The 17,131-nt window shown below is 50.5% G+C and overlaps 5 protein-coding genes across 5 annotated transcripts; 4 read left to right on the top strand and 1 right to left on the bottom strand.

The window, feature by feature from the left end:
- Positions 1–1,172: 1,172 nt before the first annotated feature.
- TrAtP1_009416 (uncharacterized protein) lies at positions 1,173–2,066 on the top strand (the record flags this gene model as incomplete). The annotated part of the gene is made up of 1 exon (XM_066114274.1): positions 1,173–2,066. The coding sequence occupies one exon, from the start codon at positions 1,173–1,175 to the stop codon at positions 2,064–2,066; it is 894 nt and encodes a 297-aa protein (XP_065970368.1).
- Positions 2,067–2,265: 199 nt separating this feature from the next.
- TrAtP1_009415 (uncharacterized protein) lies at positions 2,266–4,963 on the top strand. Its single transcript, XM_014091468.2, has 3 exons — positions 2,266–2,921; positions 2,994–4,298; positions 4,357–4,963. Exons 1-3 carry the CDS (start codon positions 2,555–2,557, stop codon positions 4,428–4,430), a joined length of 1,746 nt encoding a protein of 581 aa, XP_013946943.2. The 5' UTR covers positions 2,266–2,554; the 3' UTR covers positions 4,431–4,963.
- A 987-nt stretch (positions 4,964–5,950) lies between these two features.
- Positions 5,951–7,092, top strand: TrAtP1_009414 (uncharacterized protein; the record flags this gene model as incomplete). Its single annotated transcript, XM_014091469.2, has 5 exons — positions 5,951–6,135; positions 6,214–6,303; positions 6,380–6,603; positions 6,676–6,860; positions 6,946–7,092. The coding sequence occupies 5 exons, from the start codon at positions 5,951–5,953 to the stop codon at positions 7,090–7,092; spliced, it is 831 nt and encodes a 276-aa protein (XP_013946944.1).
- Positions 7,093–8,306: 1,214 nt separating this feature from the next.
- Positions 8,307–12,670, bottom strand: TrAtP1_009413 (uncharacterized protein). Its single transcript, XM_014091471.2, has 3 exons — positions 12,205–12,670; positions 8,432–12,009; positions 8,307–8,368 (listed from the first exon to the last, which is right to left on the bottom strand). Exons 1-2 carry the CDS (start codon positions 12,401–12,403, stop codon positions 9,944–9,946), a joined length of 2,265 nt encoding a protein of 754 aa, XP_013946946.2. The 5' UTR covers positions 12,404–12,670; the 3' UTR covers positions 8,307–8,368; positions 8,432–9,943.
- Positions 12,671–14,904: 2,234 nt separating this feature from the next.
- TrAtP1_009412 (uncharacterized protein) lies at positions 14,905–16,455 on the top strand (the record flags this gene model as incomplete). The annotated part of the gene is made up of 3 exons (XM_066114273.1): positions 14,905–14,912; positions 15,153–15,283; positions 16,316–16,455. The coding sequence occupies 3 exons, from the start codon at positions 14,905–14,907 to the stop codon at positions 16,453–16,455; spliced, it is 279 nt and encodes a 92-aa protein (XP_065970367.1).
- Positions 16,456–17,131: the final 676 nt, after the last annotated feature.

Genomic DNA, 17,131 nt, shown 5'->3' with positions numbered 1-17,131 from the left:
AGCTACCATATCGGGCAAACATCCTGACTCCAATGGCCAGAGCTCCATTACATGCTACACCGCGAAGATCCATCTTGCGCCTCCCCCTTCTGACCCTCTGGGGACGGACTACAATGCTGCTGCTGGCTTCACTAAATGCAGAGACGCATACAGAAAAGCACCCATGTCGCGGGAATCTGCAGCAAGCGACGAGCTCGGGGTGCTGTAATGCTGGCAGTGGGAGCTGCAAAATACCCACTTCATCTCAATCTCATTAACGAGACAGGGGGCACCGCAAGCTTCTGGCACCGCACGGAGAAGGCCGGACATGCTCGCGGCGGTTTGACGATTTGCTCGAGGCCTGAGCATCATGTTTGCATCTCCACGACAAAGCCGGGCAAGGCGCAACAATGTCGCCGTGACGGCCTCGAGAGTCGAGCTGGCAGCGACGTCGAGGCATCGCTTCCGTTCTAGGCAATCGCGAAAAGGCGGCCATCCCCGTGCAATTCGTCCGAGGGCACCAAAAGCTGGACGCAGCGCAAAAGGTGCGACAAGGAGGCCTCGAATGCAACGCTCGCACTCATTCGTGGGAACTTGGCGTGCGTCGTCGAGTGTTTCAGGTGGAAAAGTAGCGCCGCGACATGAAACTGGACAGGGCCGGCGAGGGCCTCAGCTGCCAATATGAGCAGTGGCAGTCGAAGAGCTGGAGTACAGCTCCTTTATATCGCAGGCAGCAATTACATGGGCGGGCCTAAACACCGTAAAACAACAAGCCATTACAGTATGCACGATTTTGCGATGGCAGATATCAAGATGCATCAAGATTCGAGATGGGAGATTGCAGTGGCTGTGGCTGGTATTTGTGGCTGGTGAAGCATGCAACTGTGGCGCAAAAATACCTAGTACACGCAGCAATCAACAGAGCACCAAGAGCAACACCAACGATGAGCATCATGTGCGAATTCGAGCTGCCTCGGCTGTCACAAGCAACGACACACGCCTTAGACAAGTTTCCAGCTTCTACTTCCGAGCATCTGACATACTGCAAGACACCTGATCTGCAACTGATACGCATGTGACCGAAGATGCAGCTCGAGACCGTCCGGACAACCCAACTTCCGAGAGTCATGACTCCAGCTCTATTTCTCAGCACCGGGAACTTCCAGCTTCCAATTGCTAATACAAAGAATTGAATGCCTCCTTTCAACACCTACTTTTCGAATATACTAGCCCAGGCCTATCATGAGGTCTCCATCGTTTCAACTCGGTACTACGGCAATCTACCAAGATCATACAGCAGCATATATATAGTTACAGGACGTGGGGAGGGTGGAGGAGAGCACGCGTATCAGGCTCGCCTGCTTGCACCTCCACTCTGTAGATGGCTGCTTCTGATAATAGACCAATGTCGTGTGGTGAAAGTCCGGCGTCTAACCTCTTGGCCACGGCCAGACTGCAGGACCCCTCCATCTCGTGAAATAAAGACATCCAGCGATACCGGCCCAATGGCGTGCCCCAGGCCATGCGTCGTAAAGCGTCTAGCACATCCAGTTACTCATTGCAGTGAAGCTCTCCCGTCATCGCATGCGGCTAATAGTAGCTGTCGAGAGACGGCATCGCTCCTTTTCCTGTCGTGGACCCTCCGAAAGATCCCGAGAAAAGCGCCTCAAACTCTCCGCGACACCGCTCAGTCAGCGCCGCTGGCCGGAACAGCTTCGGCATCCGGTGGCTTCGATGGGGCTGGTCCGTCAAGCATTAAATGTGGTCCCGGCTCTGCCAGCCTGCCGCCCGGATCAAACCGGCAGTGGGAGGCTGTTGAAGACGGGGAGGAGACAGGAGGAAGAACAAGCAGATTAAGTGAGAATGAAAGGGGTAGGGAGAGGACGAAGGGCTCAGATTTCCTAGTGCAGCTGCCAGAAGAGCCCGTTTGTCCTAGCCAGCGATTGGCCCCTTGGGCGCATCAATCCGGAGACCCAGCCAGAGTCTCGATGGTTTTGATAGCAGGCCGCAGCACTCGGTCCTCCGGGAAGAGAGGCGGGAAAGCATTGATCAAGTCACAGGCTGGACCGGCAGTGGGCGGACGCTAAAGCACACGCAGGAGGAGATGTTAGCGAGCAGTAGATATTAGTCGTGGCGTTGGCACATGCTGGCGGCAACAGCCGTCAAGGCGATGACAAGAAGCTGTTGCTATCGCTCTCACGTTTCTTATCGCCTTGATAGGGGGAAAACTTTTGAGTGGGTGCCCGACCCAATCAATTTCTGCGTTATTAAATTCTGCAGCGGGAAGGCGGATCGCGTTAAGAAAGAATAAGTAGAGTAAGAGGGAAAAAATTCAAATCCGCTAAACGAACTCCGAGCGTCATCCAGCTTTTTTTTCTTAGCCCTCCGTGCCCTGGTAGCCCACCGAGCAAGCTCAAGCTCCGTCCGAGCGCTCGCCGTTGGACTGTTTCCTGCATCTGCAACACCATCCTCGAAACATCTTCGTATTATTGTTCAGTATCATCGTAGCATCATTGCTACTCACAGCATCCTTTCCTGGTATTGCTCCCCACATCCCCGGTTCCGGCGTGAAGCAATGGCTTCATCCCAGTCCATGAGAGCCCTCGCCCGGGCCGGCCCATTGGGTCCCAACGGCGTGGTCGCATCACGAGCCTTCTCGACCGCTACGGGGTCAATGATGCTGCGATCAGCGGCCAGGCCATCCGCGACCATGAAGCTCGCCAACTCGGGCCGCATTGCCTTCCGCAGGGCCTACGCCGACGAGGCTCCCAAGCCCAAGCCCAAGCCCGGCAAGCTGCGCCGGACCTTCAGATGGGCCTGGCGACTGACGTACCTGTCTGCTCTGGGCCTGGTTGGCTACACTGCCTACGACATCTACGTGGACCGCCATCCCGACGAGCAGTTCAAGCCCGATCCCAACAAGAAGACGCTGGTGATTCTGGGTGAGTCAACTCCAAGCTGCAAAGCGCTCACGTGGGCTGTGAATGTGAACTGACCGCGCCATCCGGCCACAGGCACTGGCTGGGGATCTGTTGCCCTCCTCAAGAAGCTCGATACCGAAAACTACAACGTCGTCGTAGTCTCTCCCCGCAACTACTTCCTCTTCACGCCTCTCCTGCCGTCATGCACCACCGGCACCATCGAGCACCGCTCCATCATGGAGCCCGTCCGCCGCATTCTCCGTGGCAAAAAGGCCGTCGCCAAGTTCTTTGAAGCCGAGGCCACCTCCGTTGACCCCGAGCGCAAGGTCGTGCGTATTGCAGACAACTCCGAGATCAAGGGCGCCACTTCGGAGACTGAGATCCCCTACGACATGCTCGTTGTGGGCGTTGGTGCGGAAAACGCCACCTTTGGCATCCCTGGTGTCCGCGAGAACAGCTGCTTCCTCAAGGAGATTGGCGACGCCCAACAGATCCGCAAGAAGATCATGGACTGCGTTGAGACGGCCGCCTTCAAGGACCAGACCCCCGAGGAGGTTGACCGTCTGATGCACATGGTCGTTGTTGGAGGTGGCCCTACTGGTGTTGAGTTCGCCGGCGAGCTTCAGGACTTTTTCGAGGAGGACATCAAGAAGCTGGTCCCTGACATCAGCCCCCGCTTCAAGGTGACCCTCATCGAGGCCCTGCCCAACGTCCTCCCCATGTTCTCCAAGACTCTGATCGACTACACCGAGAACACTCTCCGCGAGGAGAAGATTGACATCAAGACCAAGACCATGGTCAAGCGTGTCACTGACAAGACTGTCGAGGCCGAGGTTTCCCGCCCCGACGGAACCAAGGAGCGTGTTGAGATCCCTTACGGTCTGCTTGTCTGGGCCACCGGAAACGCCGTCCGCCCCATCGTCAAGGACCTGGCCAGCAAGATTCCTGCTCAAAAGGACTCGCGCCGTGGTCTCGCCGTCAACGAGTACCTCGTCGTGCAGGGCACCCGCGACATCTGGGCCATTGGCGACTGCGCCGTCGCTGGCTACGCCCCTACCGCTCAGGTTGCTTCACAGGAGGGTTACTTCCTTGGCAAGCTGTTCAACAACATGGCCAAGACTGAGAACCACGAGGATCGCATCTCGGAGCTGAGCGGCAAGCTGAACATTGCCGGCGGTAACTCGGCCGAGGCTTCCCAGGAGATTGAGCTCCTGGAGAGGCAACTCAAGAAGATTCGCGACATCAAGCCTTTCAAGTACAGTCACCAGGGAAGCTTGGCCTACATTGGCAGCGACAAGGCCGTCGCCGACGTCAGCTGGTGGAACGGCAATCTTGCCACCGGTGGCAGCGTCACCTACCTCTTCTGGAGAAGTGTCTACCTCTCCATGTGCTTCAGCCGTATGTATTCCTTCTAATTGTGGTCCTATTTCAATTTGCTCTAGCTAACAATCAACAGCACGAAACCGTGTCCTGGTCCTCCTGGACTGGCTCAAGTCCAAGGCTTTCGGTCGTGACGTCTCCCGAGAGTAGATACTAGAGTAAACGACGAAAGACGAAAGACGAAAGACAAAAGACGAGAAGAAAGAGAAGAGAGAAAGAGAAGAGACAGAAGAGACAAGAGAAAGAAGAAAATAGGCGCATGAAGAGCGGCTGGTTACCCGCGAATTACAAACCAAAAACACTATTCCATCACGGGACAAATGCATCTCGCCATATGCACAATTTTGCTCGCGGGCGTCTGTTCTGTGTGTTCAGCGGAAAACTCGTTTCTTTTTTTTTTTTTTCTTTTTTTTGGCATAGATTGGGCTGGGCGTCCTTAACCGCCCGGGCTGGAGACTAATAAAAATTGTCGGATTGGGGTTCGAGGGTAGGATATATCCCCTACTTTGTAACTATTCTTGTTTTGATACATATATTACGGGGGGAGCTGTAGGACGATACGGGACGGTTGTGTAGAGGGGTTCTAAAATGGCGATTGAATGATTGGATGAATGGCGTTTTCTTACGGTGACTCTGTTTTCTACTTTGAAGATGGGTGGATTTGGCATGCTTGTGATTTTAAGGTTGTATCAACTTTTCCCCCCTCAGAATAACGCCTGCTATTCACCGACAATCAGCTGCAGGTTACATTGAAGTAACAATTCCCAGCAGACTCGCATCGTTTCCAAGTAGACTTGATGCCAACTCCCACTACGCGACGGACACGCGGCTCGTTCAGAATTAAAACATCGCTTGCTCTCTATTCCTGATAGAACATAGTCATTTCTACACAACCAACACTCCAGTAAAAGTCAAAGGAATAGACGTTGGCCTATGAAATACCAACCTCACGTACTCTCGGGCAAGCGGATATAAAGTAGGTCTGTGGAGAAAGGCGGGGAAGAATGCGGGAAGTGGATTGGCTAGTGAATCTGGCTGGGAATAGTGGAGCAGCCCAAACAGAGATGGGTTGCTATATTAGGAAAGACGGCGAGTTTGAACCACGAGATTCAACAGACGCCATTGGAAGGAATGGGTGGACGGAGAACGCCATGTCTCCGTATATGCGGTGAGACTCATTTCCTGGCTTTTGCTTGGGCTGCTTTTGCTAGGATGTTTCCTGATGTGGGGGGTTTGGAAGGATTGCAGCTGAATGGTTGACGGGCGAGGGCCTGGTGGCCTGATAATGGGGTATTAGTACGGGGAAGAGGAACTGAGATTGCTGCCATGACACAAAGTCTGGGGTAACGCGTACTGCAGGTAAGACCTATCCATGCTAACATCGGGCGGCCGGGAGATGGCAGCTCCCGACAATTGGAGCTCCAGGCAGTTGAATAGTCGGAGTTTAAACAGCTTGGCAACGCAATGTAAGGTTTCTGCGTGGCTGCTACTGGGTCCGGGACAAAGGAGGCCAACAAGGTTGTTGATAAGGCGCTGACAGGCTGGAAGAAGACAGATGGTTAGTTGAGCAATAAATTCTAAAGCTCGAACCGAGAAGCAGGTTTGAGTTGTCACTCTCTCATTTCTTCTTCCCTCCAACTCTTCCTTGATACCAAACCAATTACCCAACCATGGCAGAAGAAAAAGGCACCCGCAGCAATGTCGACTCCGACTCGGACCGTTTAGATGCCCTCAACCGATTCCGCTCCGCAGCGAGCATTAGCATGACGCCGGAGCTGTTCGAGAAGCTGTATCTGGCGCCGCAGAGCAAAGTCAAGGGACAGCTGAGAGATACGTTTGGAAACCCGACGCCGATGTAAGGCAAACGTCCATTGGCTTTTATCACATCAACAATGACTGTTCAATTACTGACTATGACCATGTAACTGTCTAGTGCTCTTGTCGGTTTCCTCATGGCTTTGACGCCATTGTCATGCGCTCTCATGGGTTGGCGCGGCGCAGGCGGTGACGGCGCGGCGACAATGTGCGTACAACACTTTATTTCTACCTTGAACTACTTGAGAAAATCGGTTGCTAACTGTTGAATCTTCTACCGTCAGCCCGGTGTACTTCTTCCAGGGCGGAGTCCTCATGACCCTCGGCGGCCTCCTCGAATGGATCCTCGGCAATAGCTTTCCCGCCGTCGTGTTTTGCACATTTGGTACATTCTGGCTCTCTTACGGAGGCGTCTTGAATCCCTCCTTTGCAGCGTTTTCTTCCTTTGCGGGCGAGGACGAAGCTGGTGCAGAGGGTCTTAAAACAACTGGCTTCAATGCTAGTCTAGGTAAGTCTCTATCCATTCCTTACTTGTATCTTGATACAATATTTTGACTCTCTGTTCCGTGAACAATCATAGGCTTTTGGTTTCTCTTCATGGGGCTACTCTGTATCATTTTCCTCATCTGCTCGCTACGCACAAACGTCGCCTTCTTCGTCATCTTTCTCAGCCTGACTATTGCTTTTGGACTGTTGACAGGCGCCTTTTGGGCGCAGGCGGAGGATTTTGCGGGAAATGCCGACTATGCTCACAAACTGCTCGTGGTACGTACCCTCATACATGAAGTCTTCCCAAGTGCTTAATGAAGAGAGAGCCTCAAGAAACTGATCCGTGTGCAATGAGGTTTAGGGCGCTGGCGCTTCGGCTTTCGTGACGTGTTTGGCTGGGTGGTATATCCTTTTGGCTATTTCGCTGGCTATTGTCGATTTTCCAATTCAGATTCCTGTAGGCGACTTGAGCAATGTGGTCAAGGGAAGGTCTATCAGAGAAAGGTAGTAATGATGCTGAAAAGTTTCTTCTTTCAAAGCATTCTATAGTTTTAAAATTGTATGTTTGTTACCAAAACTTCAACAGATGGGAAAATGAATCAGCGATTTTGGTATGACAAAATAATGTCTTTTTATAATTTAAAGCCGAAGACAAAGTATTTCTCAATTCTACTCAAGAGATAGCATTGAGCAGGCCGGCACTTGCAGAAGGACACAGCATTTCTTAAGCTGAATCTTTGCTTATGATACTCTCGCTACGTCTTACTGCAATCAGCATTACTTATAGTTTCTATATATCCTTTGCTACCCTATCACTTGTATAAACAACCACTCAGCATACATGTTTCTCAGTAATCTACGTCGCTCTTGATATTATTACTGCCAACATAATGGTATTAGCAATATTGCTCACATTTTTCATATTCCCACGGAGTAACAATCTAAAAAATGGCATTTGTAACGAATCTTGTTTGCAATTTCTGCTTATCCAATGTTACTATCATCTATATTGACTAATTCGTCTTTGATCTTGATGACTTTCCAATATTACCAACACAGAAGTTCAAAGCAACTAGGCGAGACATGTGACTACCAGATATACTACAATCATCCTACACAGCACTTCTCTTCTGTTCAGTTTCATAAGTTTTATGACGACAAAGACTCAGATACGAAACATCTCAACTATACAAAGTCACTGAGGTTTACGGCTCTGAATCAGTTACAATCAGATGTTACTTGACGCATCCTCATCCAAAAGGTCTTTACTACGACTAGTGGCTCCATTATTCTACCCGATACCAGTAAATGTCATGAGTAAATTTTGACCAGCTCTCTTTATATCAGCCCTATCTATAAGCCGCTCACACAAAGTTACTACACAGTTTGCTCATACAAGTACAATTGCCCCCTGCACGCATACACAAACTCTCATCTCCTACTTCCAATGAGCAAAAAGCAAACAGCCAAAATGATCCAATGCATACTACACCCCATCCCGCCTCAATCATCCCGTACCGTGCCTCTTCCCCTTCACCGCCTCCACACATCGAGCTGCATATAAAACTAGGCAGCAAAAGGCAAAGCAAAAACCCTCTTCCGCATCCATCCACAAGCCATCCAATTTAAATCCAATCTAGTCCAAACGACGCCTAACTCATCATCCTATTCCCCTTCCGACAAGCTGCATCAAAACGACCTCACCGAACACCCCCCCTCTCAGCCAGCAAGGAGGCCAGAATACCTCTCCGGGTTCCGAAAAGCAACTATTAAAAAAAAGTAACCTTCAAAAGCAATTTCTTATTAGAAAACTCCCCTATCACTGACGCATTTGAGCCTCTCAATACCTTCACATTAGCCCACCCCTGTTATTCTCCGGCACAGAACTCAGGGGGGGCAGGCGGCACCTCCAGACACGGAATGTCACCCACCCATGTCAGAAAAAAAAAAAAAGATAGCTCAGCCTAATAATGAGCGCTATTTGTTAAAAAGAAACGAAAAAAAGCGCTATTGGATTGCCTAATGAGGAAAAAAAGAAACGAAATGATTGGCTCTTGCAAGGCATGTGAGAAAACAAGAGTCGGGTGACGGACCGGTTGGCCACAGTACCTGTATTTGCTTAGGCTTTCTATTATGAGCTGTTTCTTCCAACGCATTTATTGTGTAGTAGTCGTAGTATAACGCTATGCACTTGGCTAATAGAAATGCAACTCAAAGACCCAATCATCTCAAACCAAGTCATCGGCACACGGACCCAACGGGCAAAGCCTCCAGCCGCACTTACTCCCGTCGAATCAAACGCAACTCATTCCCAAGCTGAACACGTAGGCAAATAGTAGCATATCGAATGCTTGCTAGTCCCATCATTACAGCTAAACGAACGGGGGCCATCCTTGCGGGCTCGGGTATCCAAGCAGCCGCCACCTTTGCTCCTTTTTCCTCCCAGCCGCTCGGCATCACGTCCGTGTCCATCTACGAATCACATGCCACTGCGTGCTTGGGAAGAGATTAACGATTCTGAGACATAGTCGAGGCCCACAGGCCAAGACGGCCCAACTTGTTCGTTCTCATACATCAACACCCACCCTGCCATAACCATCGGTCATCTCGCCACAAACGCCGCTATTCGTCATGAATAGCGGTTTATTGCATCAAACAAGGAAGCACCCTCACACTGGGCTTCGATTCCGTCAGAGTAGCATTCACTACTATTCCCACCGCTTCGGCACACATGCATGTTTCAGCCGCAGATTAAGGCAGCAGTGGTCCCAACACCAGCTTTGCACCAATCTGCTTTCACCGATCCGAAAGCCATGCACAAGAAACGGCCATCATAGAAAGCACAGAAAGTGTCTCCATCCGGCACCTGCTCTCTCCGAGCAGAATACGAGTACGCTTACTAGCTCCAACAAACCAGACATGCTATTTTGCACGCTCTACAAAGTGCAGCTGTCTTAATGACGGGGGACTCTATCCGAAGAGACAGCACACACCGGCTGCCTGCGCCGTGGCGCCGCGTAAAGGAATCATGCCGTCTCGTAGAACAAGTGTCAAATAGCCGTGCTAACCGTGGGCACAAACGGCTGTCTAGGCGGCTCTGAAAGTTCCTCATTGGCATGCCAGTGGCAGCACGATGAAGAAAGCTTGACGGCGTATGTCTCGGTTGTCGCTGGAAACACAGCATTCGATAATCCTTGTCTGTTGTCTCAAATCATGTCGACGTACGTTCCATGTAATACATGCGACTCTGCCAAGCGGGAGGCAAAAAGATGGGAAAAAATACGCATGTTCTGTACGTTTCAGATATTCTATTGGTCATTAAAACTTGCAACAACAAATCATCCAACAGAGTCGGGTATCTATTGCGAGTCTATGATTCTCAAGGTTCCTCCCCAATACCAATTTGTAGTGTCGGGGTCAATCTTTCGTGCCGCCTCAAAGGCTTCACGTGTCGGGACCCGGAGCCGACGCAATGTAGCAGCTACATTCTTCGACTTGGACTTGATCTCCTCTTGAAGTGTTGCGGCCTGAGGCGGTTGTATCCGCTGTGGCAAAGAAGCATAGAGCCAAACAGTGTGGAAGATCAGGCATTCGCAAGGGGCACCGGCTTTCTGCTGAGCGAGATTGACGGGACCTGCATCCTCTTTCAAGCCACAGTTGATAACCAGATAGTTGTATAATTTGACAACGTCATTTGGCGCTTCAGGATTGCCAGCCCACACCACAATAGCATCACTTCTGCCGTCTTCTGGCTGATGGAGCACCCACTGGTCTTTCATGGTATCTCTATCTGAGGTCCTTGGCATTGGATTATATGCATCCCATGGCTGTACAGTTGTCAACGGAGAGTTGAGTTGACTCTTGTCGGGGCAAGTCCAAAGGTCCAAAGCGGGTCTTGGTGACAATGGCGTCTCCTCTATTGGGCTGTCAAAGAAACTGTATTGGGTCTCGTCAAAGGTCATGAGATGTTCGGCGTCGTCTCTATTTAAAGATTCTGGCTCCATTTCTAATGTCAGATTCCGAAGGCCGCGCACCAAGCGCAGCGATTTTCCCGGTCGAGACGCCTCTGCTTTGTTTGTTTCCGTCACATAAGACTCTTGTAAGCCCAGCTGTTGAAGAAAGGATATCAACATTTTAACGAGCAAGCCGAAAGAATGGCGCGGAACGCAAGTTAATGTCAAAGACTCTAGCCGAGGATTCATATCCGGAACAAAAGCCAGTGGGTAAGCAAGGTTGAGACGGGCATGTATTTGCGTTTCCGCCAAGTACGTGCTTTCAACGGAAGAGTACCTACTACATCGGAGGGTAGGAATATTTGTCACGAGCGAATGATGTATCCTGAGGGACTGGAGATTGGAAGACCACACTGGGCGAAAAATATGTGATAGGCCCGAGAAGCCGTCCACCTGGATTGCATTGGATGGACACAACAAATGTCCTCTCACTGCACTTGGCGGAAAGAAACGCATTGAGTCGCAGTCAAAGTGCTCCAGTTGGCCATGGGACTCCCGCAGCATCCTTTCTATTGCAAACGCAGAGAAATGATTGCCCGACAGGTGCAGATGCGTGAGGCCTGAGCTTTGTATGTGATGTGCCGCGTCAGTGGCGTCATGTCGAGACAGGAGACGTAAGACACCATCGGCTGTGTCTGAGCGCACAGGGACAGAGCCGTCTGACCGCGTTATCACGTTGTTGGGAGCGTTGGGAGCGGTATATGGTGGAGTATCCGCCAGATACCTCTCGTCGGGAACAAACAGAATGCTTTGAGCTGTCTCGTGAAGCATGAAGAACTGACCATGGCCTCTTGTGATGACAGGAAGCTTCTCCAGGGCGCCCTCTGTCTGAGCACGGGCGTCCGATCGCAGGTCATTGTTTAGGAACATGGCGTTTAAGCTATGTTGAAAAGCGTCGTCAGTTAGCTTGTTATTACTTAAATCTAAACTCCATAAACGGCGGCCGAGGACAGCTGAAAAGCCAGCAAATGCTGTAGAGCTGATGCCTTGGCGGCAAAGCTTGAGGATACGTAATTCAGGCAAGTATACGGGCTCTAGTAACTGCGGAGTTACGCTGGCAATGCCAGACACGTCCAAGAAAACTAGCCCTCGGAGGGAGTAATTCTTGATGAGTCCTATAGGTACTCCATTTGGACAATTCTTGACGCTCAACATGGACAGTTCCAACTGACGATTGATGGCGCCGCTGCGCTGAAAGCGCAATTCCATGTTAGGGCTGTTATCAAGTAGAAGGCTCTGCAGGTTTGGCAAGAGCTCCAAGGCTCGAATAACGGCCTTTTCTGTGAGGCCGAGATACAAGCTGAAGTCTCCCGCCGCTGCTCTTGCATCTAGCACGCGGACTAATGCGCGAGTATGGGCTGAGAGCTTGTGTAACTTGAGATCTATAAAGTCGATCCACCAGGATATGACATCTGTCAAAACAACAATTAGCCCAGTATTTTTCTCCTTGTCCTCTACCATCTGACTCCTGTACGTTTTCTACTCTTCTCCACTTTCTCTCCTTTCTTTACAACCTCGATTTCTATGCCTTCTTTACTCTTCCTCTCACCTGGAGAGTCTCCCTTGTGTCTGATACTGCGGATGCTGCCAGTGCCGGATAGACTCACCACTGTCTCCTCTCCATCCCAGCCACCCAGACGCCGCACACGGGTCTCTCCATATCCGCGGCGCAAAGACGGACCAGAAGCGGCGGTTCACACAGCACAGAGCTGGATAGTCGGTGAAGGCAACGTATGGAGCCGCCAGCCGCAGCCAGTCGCCCCGAGAGGTGGCCTGCTGATACGATGGCAGGACGTCGACTTGCATGTTTCAGGCGGGCGGCAGTCGACGAGACGCACCCGGCCGTTAGTTAGCCTGCCAGACTAGGCATGCGATAATGAACAAGAATTGCACAAGTATTGCTGCGAGAGCAGGTTCAGCTTCGAGGTTGACGGAGCAGATGAGCCGCGAGGATGGAGTCGGAACGTGGCGCCGGCTCTGTGGCTGTGGGCTTGCGCCGATAGAGCTAGCCACTGCGGGAGCTACATGTGCCACTTTGCGAGCTGGGCACGGGACCCGAATCTAACAGGTGCCTGAGAGCAGTTTATTATGCCATCAGACTGTCTGCTTGGACGGATTCCTCCTACATGTTACATGTTTAATACCCGAGATGTATAAAGTCATCATCTCTCAACTCTCGTATCATTTCATCTATTTTGTCCTTTCATTTGCCATCTCCATCTCTGCTCCAGGCCAGGGACGCCGTCATCGGTTCCAGGGTCGGGGATGTGGGGTCTAAAATCGGGAAGTGGCGATTCGGTCTCGGATGTAAAGTCGAGTCAAGGATTGCAATTGGGACGTGCTCCATGTCGTACAACAGAGCCTGACGCGCGTATCTCGTCTATATGAAGCACTTGCACCGTTTCTTACTCACTTGAGCCCCGTGCATTAGACAAAATGCCAGCATCTGGAAAGCTAATCGACTTTGCACATGCAGCAGAAGAATGCCAGAAGTGCTGGCAATGCTAAACTGGCATCCATGCAGCCTGCAACTCGCAGCAATTAGGGCTGCTAGTGCGAGCTGCAGTCAGCGCCCAGCGCCAAGTCGAGTGCGCTGGCTCGGTGTGAGAAAGATTAATGAATGCATGTGCTGTAAATTGGTCAATCCCACCGTGGACTGAGATGGCATGCATCAACAGCTGGAGCCCAGCAGAGCTAATGCGGCTACATGGGGTCGCACCATCTGCCCTGTTCCTACATGTGCTGTGTTACCCGACGTACATGGCTTCAAATGAGCACAGCCGCCGAATACACATGGCCGTGTCTTGTGCATGGGTACCCAACAGCGGCTGCTCAGTGCCTATACTCCACAGGTATAATCTGCCAATCAACCTCTCGGCCCATCATGTACTCCTCCTCCTGGATGCAGGTGATGCTGCCCCGTATCCCGAGACCCATGTCGGTGATTGGAGCCGCTCCATAGCGGCTAGATCGTTGCCACCGGCGCCACAGCGGCCAGCTGTGCCTGGCGAGCGCTAAACCGGCAAAGCGACAGCTTCAACGTAGCATCGCCATCAACCTCACCGCACCGCCATCACCGACGGCCGAAGAGGCTGCCTATTCTCTTCTTACCGAGGCCTGCAATGTATGGACAGCTAGCACGCGTAAATGCATGTATCCAGACAAACTAGCCAGCAGAGCGCATCGATGAGCTGTAAAGCAGCGTTTAAGCCCTCCTCGTCCTAGTGCCATGTAGCAATCCGATGCTTTGGACGATATACCGCCAATTGGCAGCTGAGACATGCCATCAGCCTCACTTGACAGAATTCATGTGCCCTCACCGCTCAGATCCTGCGGCTACGGCGTCATCGGAGCCTCGACTCTTGGCCCATCGTTACGTCCATCCAGTCTCCGTCTACCCTATGACGAGCTCCGGTCCCATCCGACGCACGCATGAGCAAGGCATTTCTGCCAGATTCTAGTCAATTACGTACTGTTCAGCTTCCAACTTGGCTACCGACACCTCCGATACAAGCCCGTCTTGTCCATATTCCTTCCATGTGCATTTGCGTGTTCATACATGCGTCCTGCTAACACATACGGCAGTTGGTCGGGCTGGACTCGGATGGGCCAAGCGTCATACCAACCCATCAGCCCGACGGCACGGAACGGTTCCGGCATTCCACCTTCTGAAGCTAAATCTGCTAAGACAGCCATGTCATACAACTAACTCATACGCCTCCGGCCGCTGCTGAGCCCGACTGGCCAAGGTGAAGTCGGCCATCAAGTCGACCAACTACGACGACGCATCACCCATGAGAAAGTGGCGTTGTTGACTGCGCTAACAAGAGAAATTAAGCAGCCCAGCTCTCAACCAGGACAGCCACCTCCTTGGCGCTCCTGGCCAACAGGTCATTAACGGTACTAACCAGTTTCACGTAACACAGACGTGCCAGAAACGGTGAGAAAAAAGAAAAGAAAATTGACCCGACAGCTTGGCTTGGGAGCGCGCCGCTACCTTGTTTTCCCGCCATCGCACAGATCAATGATGCGCACGGCCTTTTGACGCTCGAGTTGCCATATTCTAACCTCTTTCGACACGTCCAAGACACTCGTCACTCGTTGGTTCCTTCTAATTACTAGGACCTTGGCTGGTTGGCTCGTACGGAGCAGATACGGCTCGAAACACTTGTTGCTTGTACTACCGGTAACTCATATGCATGTGTACACTTGCATAAGGAACACGTACACATGAAACGGCCGTGCAGAAACAGAAACCCCGTTATCTGCAGCCTGTGCAGTGTCTGAGACTTGTGTTCAGTCAGGCCATGATTGCGTGCGCCTACACATCGAGAAACCATAACTCTTAACAGGATGAAAATATGTTTCATGTTATGCCCATAGAAAAAACCCTTGGCCGTTGCACAATTCTTTACACTAGTATTTCATAAAATTGACTCTAGTTTCTGAGACCAAAAAAAGGGGGGAACAATTCTGCAGTATTATTACGTTGATCATCATCCTCTTTTCTACTTGGCGCCTTGCTTTTAACTTTTGACTGACATTTGAACTAAAGCAGGTCTGGAATACTAAAAACTCATACTATCCGCGTTAGAGTATTCCAACTGACTTACCAATACCACTTTGCCTGCTTCTCAATCTCAGCCCTTGACATAAACACGCTAGCCATCGGAGTTTTGAGCGGCCGTGAGAGATGCAGTTGAAAGCCCTTTTTTCAGCCTCTTTACTTGTACTTCTGGCTAACACTCTTCGAGACGGAGCGGTCCAGGGGGGGCCTTACGCACGTATAAGCAAAGTGTCATCATAAAAGCCACATCACCAACGCTTTTGCATACCCATGCTTATACATTCACACTTATAATAGAAAAAAAACATCATAAAATTACACACATCAAAGGGAAAATATCGCGTCGCTCAATGGGCGAATATTCCCTTTTCCCCCAGTCCTCTCCGTATAAAACCAGGGTCCCTTCCTCCTCCTTCATCTAGATCATAAAAGAACGCCAATCCTCCTCGCATTAAAAGTTCTTCTCCAAGACAATTCACATGTGCGCACAAGCAACCTTGATTAGCTTCAAGCCTGCCCAACACACTCTGCGCACTCTCTCATTCGCTCAAATTCACACTTTTTTACACTCCCCCCTCCCCACCTCTTTTCTCCCCCTTTGATCAATCTCTCCTCTGAAGCCGCCCCTTCTCATCATATCCCTAGCAAAAAAAGATAGTAGATGCCAAGTAAATAGTTATTACTACTTCATATGGCTAGGCAGATCTAAGACAAGACCATCCCCGCTCTTCTCCTCACCGCACAGGAACAAGTATAAAAAAAAAGGACCCTGGTAAATCAAGGATTCAAGGATCTGCGCGTAGCTTCAGAACAAAACCCTGCCAACCTATACTGCCACTAATGCACATGTACTTTTCGCCAAAGCAACCCGATCTCATGTGAAAAAAAACGCAGCACTTCAACCGGTGAAGCCTTAGTTGCATGCGTTAGCAGCGTAGCATCGTTTCGTCCAGCCCAAAGTATTCTTCGATTGACTTTTTCTTTTCCTGCAAGTTCCAGACAATTCTCGACGGCGGTTACTCGCTTCTTCTCACCGGTCGCCGAGAGCCCCCGTGATTTCCCCAATCTTGTTTTAGCTTCGCGTTGAAAATGTCTCTATTTTTATTTTTTCGCCCCCCCCCTTTTTTTTTTAATCCTTCTCGGTGATTCAGTCGCCTATACTATTCCTATTCCTGTTCCTATTCCTCTTTACCATTTTGCCTTCCAGCCGCCAGCGTTGTCCGGAGGCTGGGGAGTCCGACTTCCGGCCCCCTCCATTTATCCTCGTCCTCCTCTTGTGCCAAAGGGCTAGCCAACCAGACGCAGCTATCCGTAGACTTGCATGTATCACTTAATACACTTGGCTACTAAACAGTGGCCAAAGGGTCTTTGAGAGAAGCGGTGAGCCTGACTTTTGGGAAACAAGGCACCGGGGCAAAATGAAAGTCGTCATGTAGAGTCAAACTTGTTATTCGTCACAATAGTACTATATTATACATTTGTCAAGTGTATATGCTACATACACACTGATAATTCTGGATACTGTTGTCATCTATCTTGACAGTTCCGTAATAAGCCCATACCGTCTCGTGTATCCTTTGGTATCAGTAAAAAAAAAAAAACCATCAAACGCGTATCTCCCGACCATAGTAAAATGAAACTGAAAAATAGTCCGCTAGGTCCTTCGACCAGCCGTTGGGAAAGGGGGGAAATGGCAATATAATGAAAAAGAAAATGGTCGGGGTCCAGTGGCAAATTCCACAGGGGGGTGTTAACTTGGGTAGTGGTAGAGAACGAAATGAAATGAAAATGAGAGTAAAGAAAAAGTAAAGCCAAGCGTCAACCATATACGTATCCATTCACTCCCACCTGGGATATCAAGATTATAAAGATCCACAGAAAAAGGCGCCGTTGTCCTTCCCTATTCCCCTGTATGTCCTCCTCTCCCACCATTGGTTCGAGTATGATAAAGAAAATTAGTGAGAAAA

This window comes from Trichoderma atroviride, chromosome 5, assembly GCF_020647795.1.
Source record: "Trichoderma atroviride chromosome 5, complete sequence".
In the NCBI taxonomy this organism is placed as follows: Eukaryota; Fungi; Ascomycota; class Sordariomycetes; order Hypocreales; family Hypocreaceae; genus Trichoderma; species Trichoderma atroviride.
The sequence above is the reverse complement of the archived record's forward strand: the minus strand, read 5'-3'. Positions and strand labels throughout refer to the sequence as shown.

Bases quoted from the DNA above. Each gene is read 5' to 3' on its own strand.
- TrAtP1_009413 (XM_014091471.2), bottom strand. From the start codon at position 12,403: ATGCAAGTCGACGTCCTGCCATCGTATCAGCAGGCCACCTCTCGGGGC. The intron at 12,010-12,204 runs GTGAGTCTATCC...TTGTTTTGACAG, and splicing joins GGGATGGAGAGGAGACAGTG to ATGTCATATCCTGGTGGATC.
- TrAtP1_009415 (XM_014091468.2), top strand. From the start codon at position 2,555: ATGGCTTCATCCCAGTCCATGAGAGCCCTCGCCCGGGCCGGCCCATTG. The intron at 2,922-2,993 runs GTGAGTCAACTC...ATCCGGCCACAG, and splicing joins GAAGACGCTGGTGATTCTGG to GCACTGGCTGGGGATCTGTT. The intron at 4,299-4,356 runs GTATGTATTCCT...AACAATCAACAG, and splicing joins CCTCTCCATGTGCTTCAGCC to CACGAAACCGTGTCCTGGTC.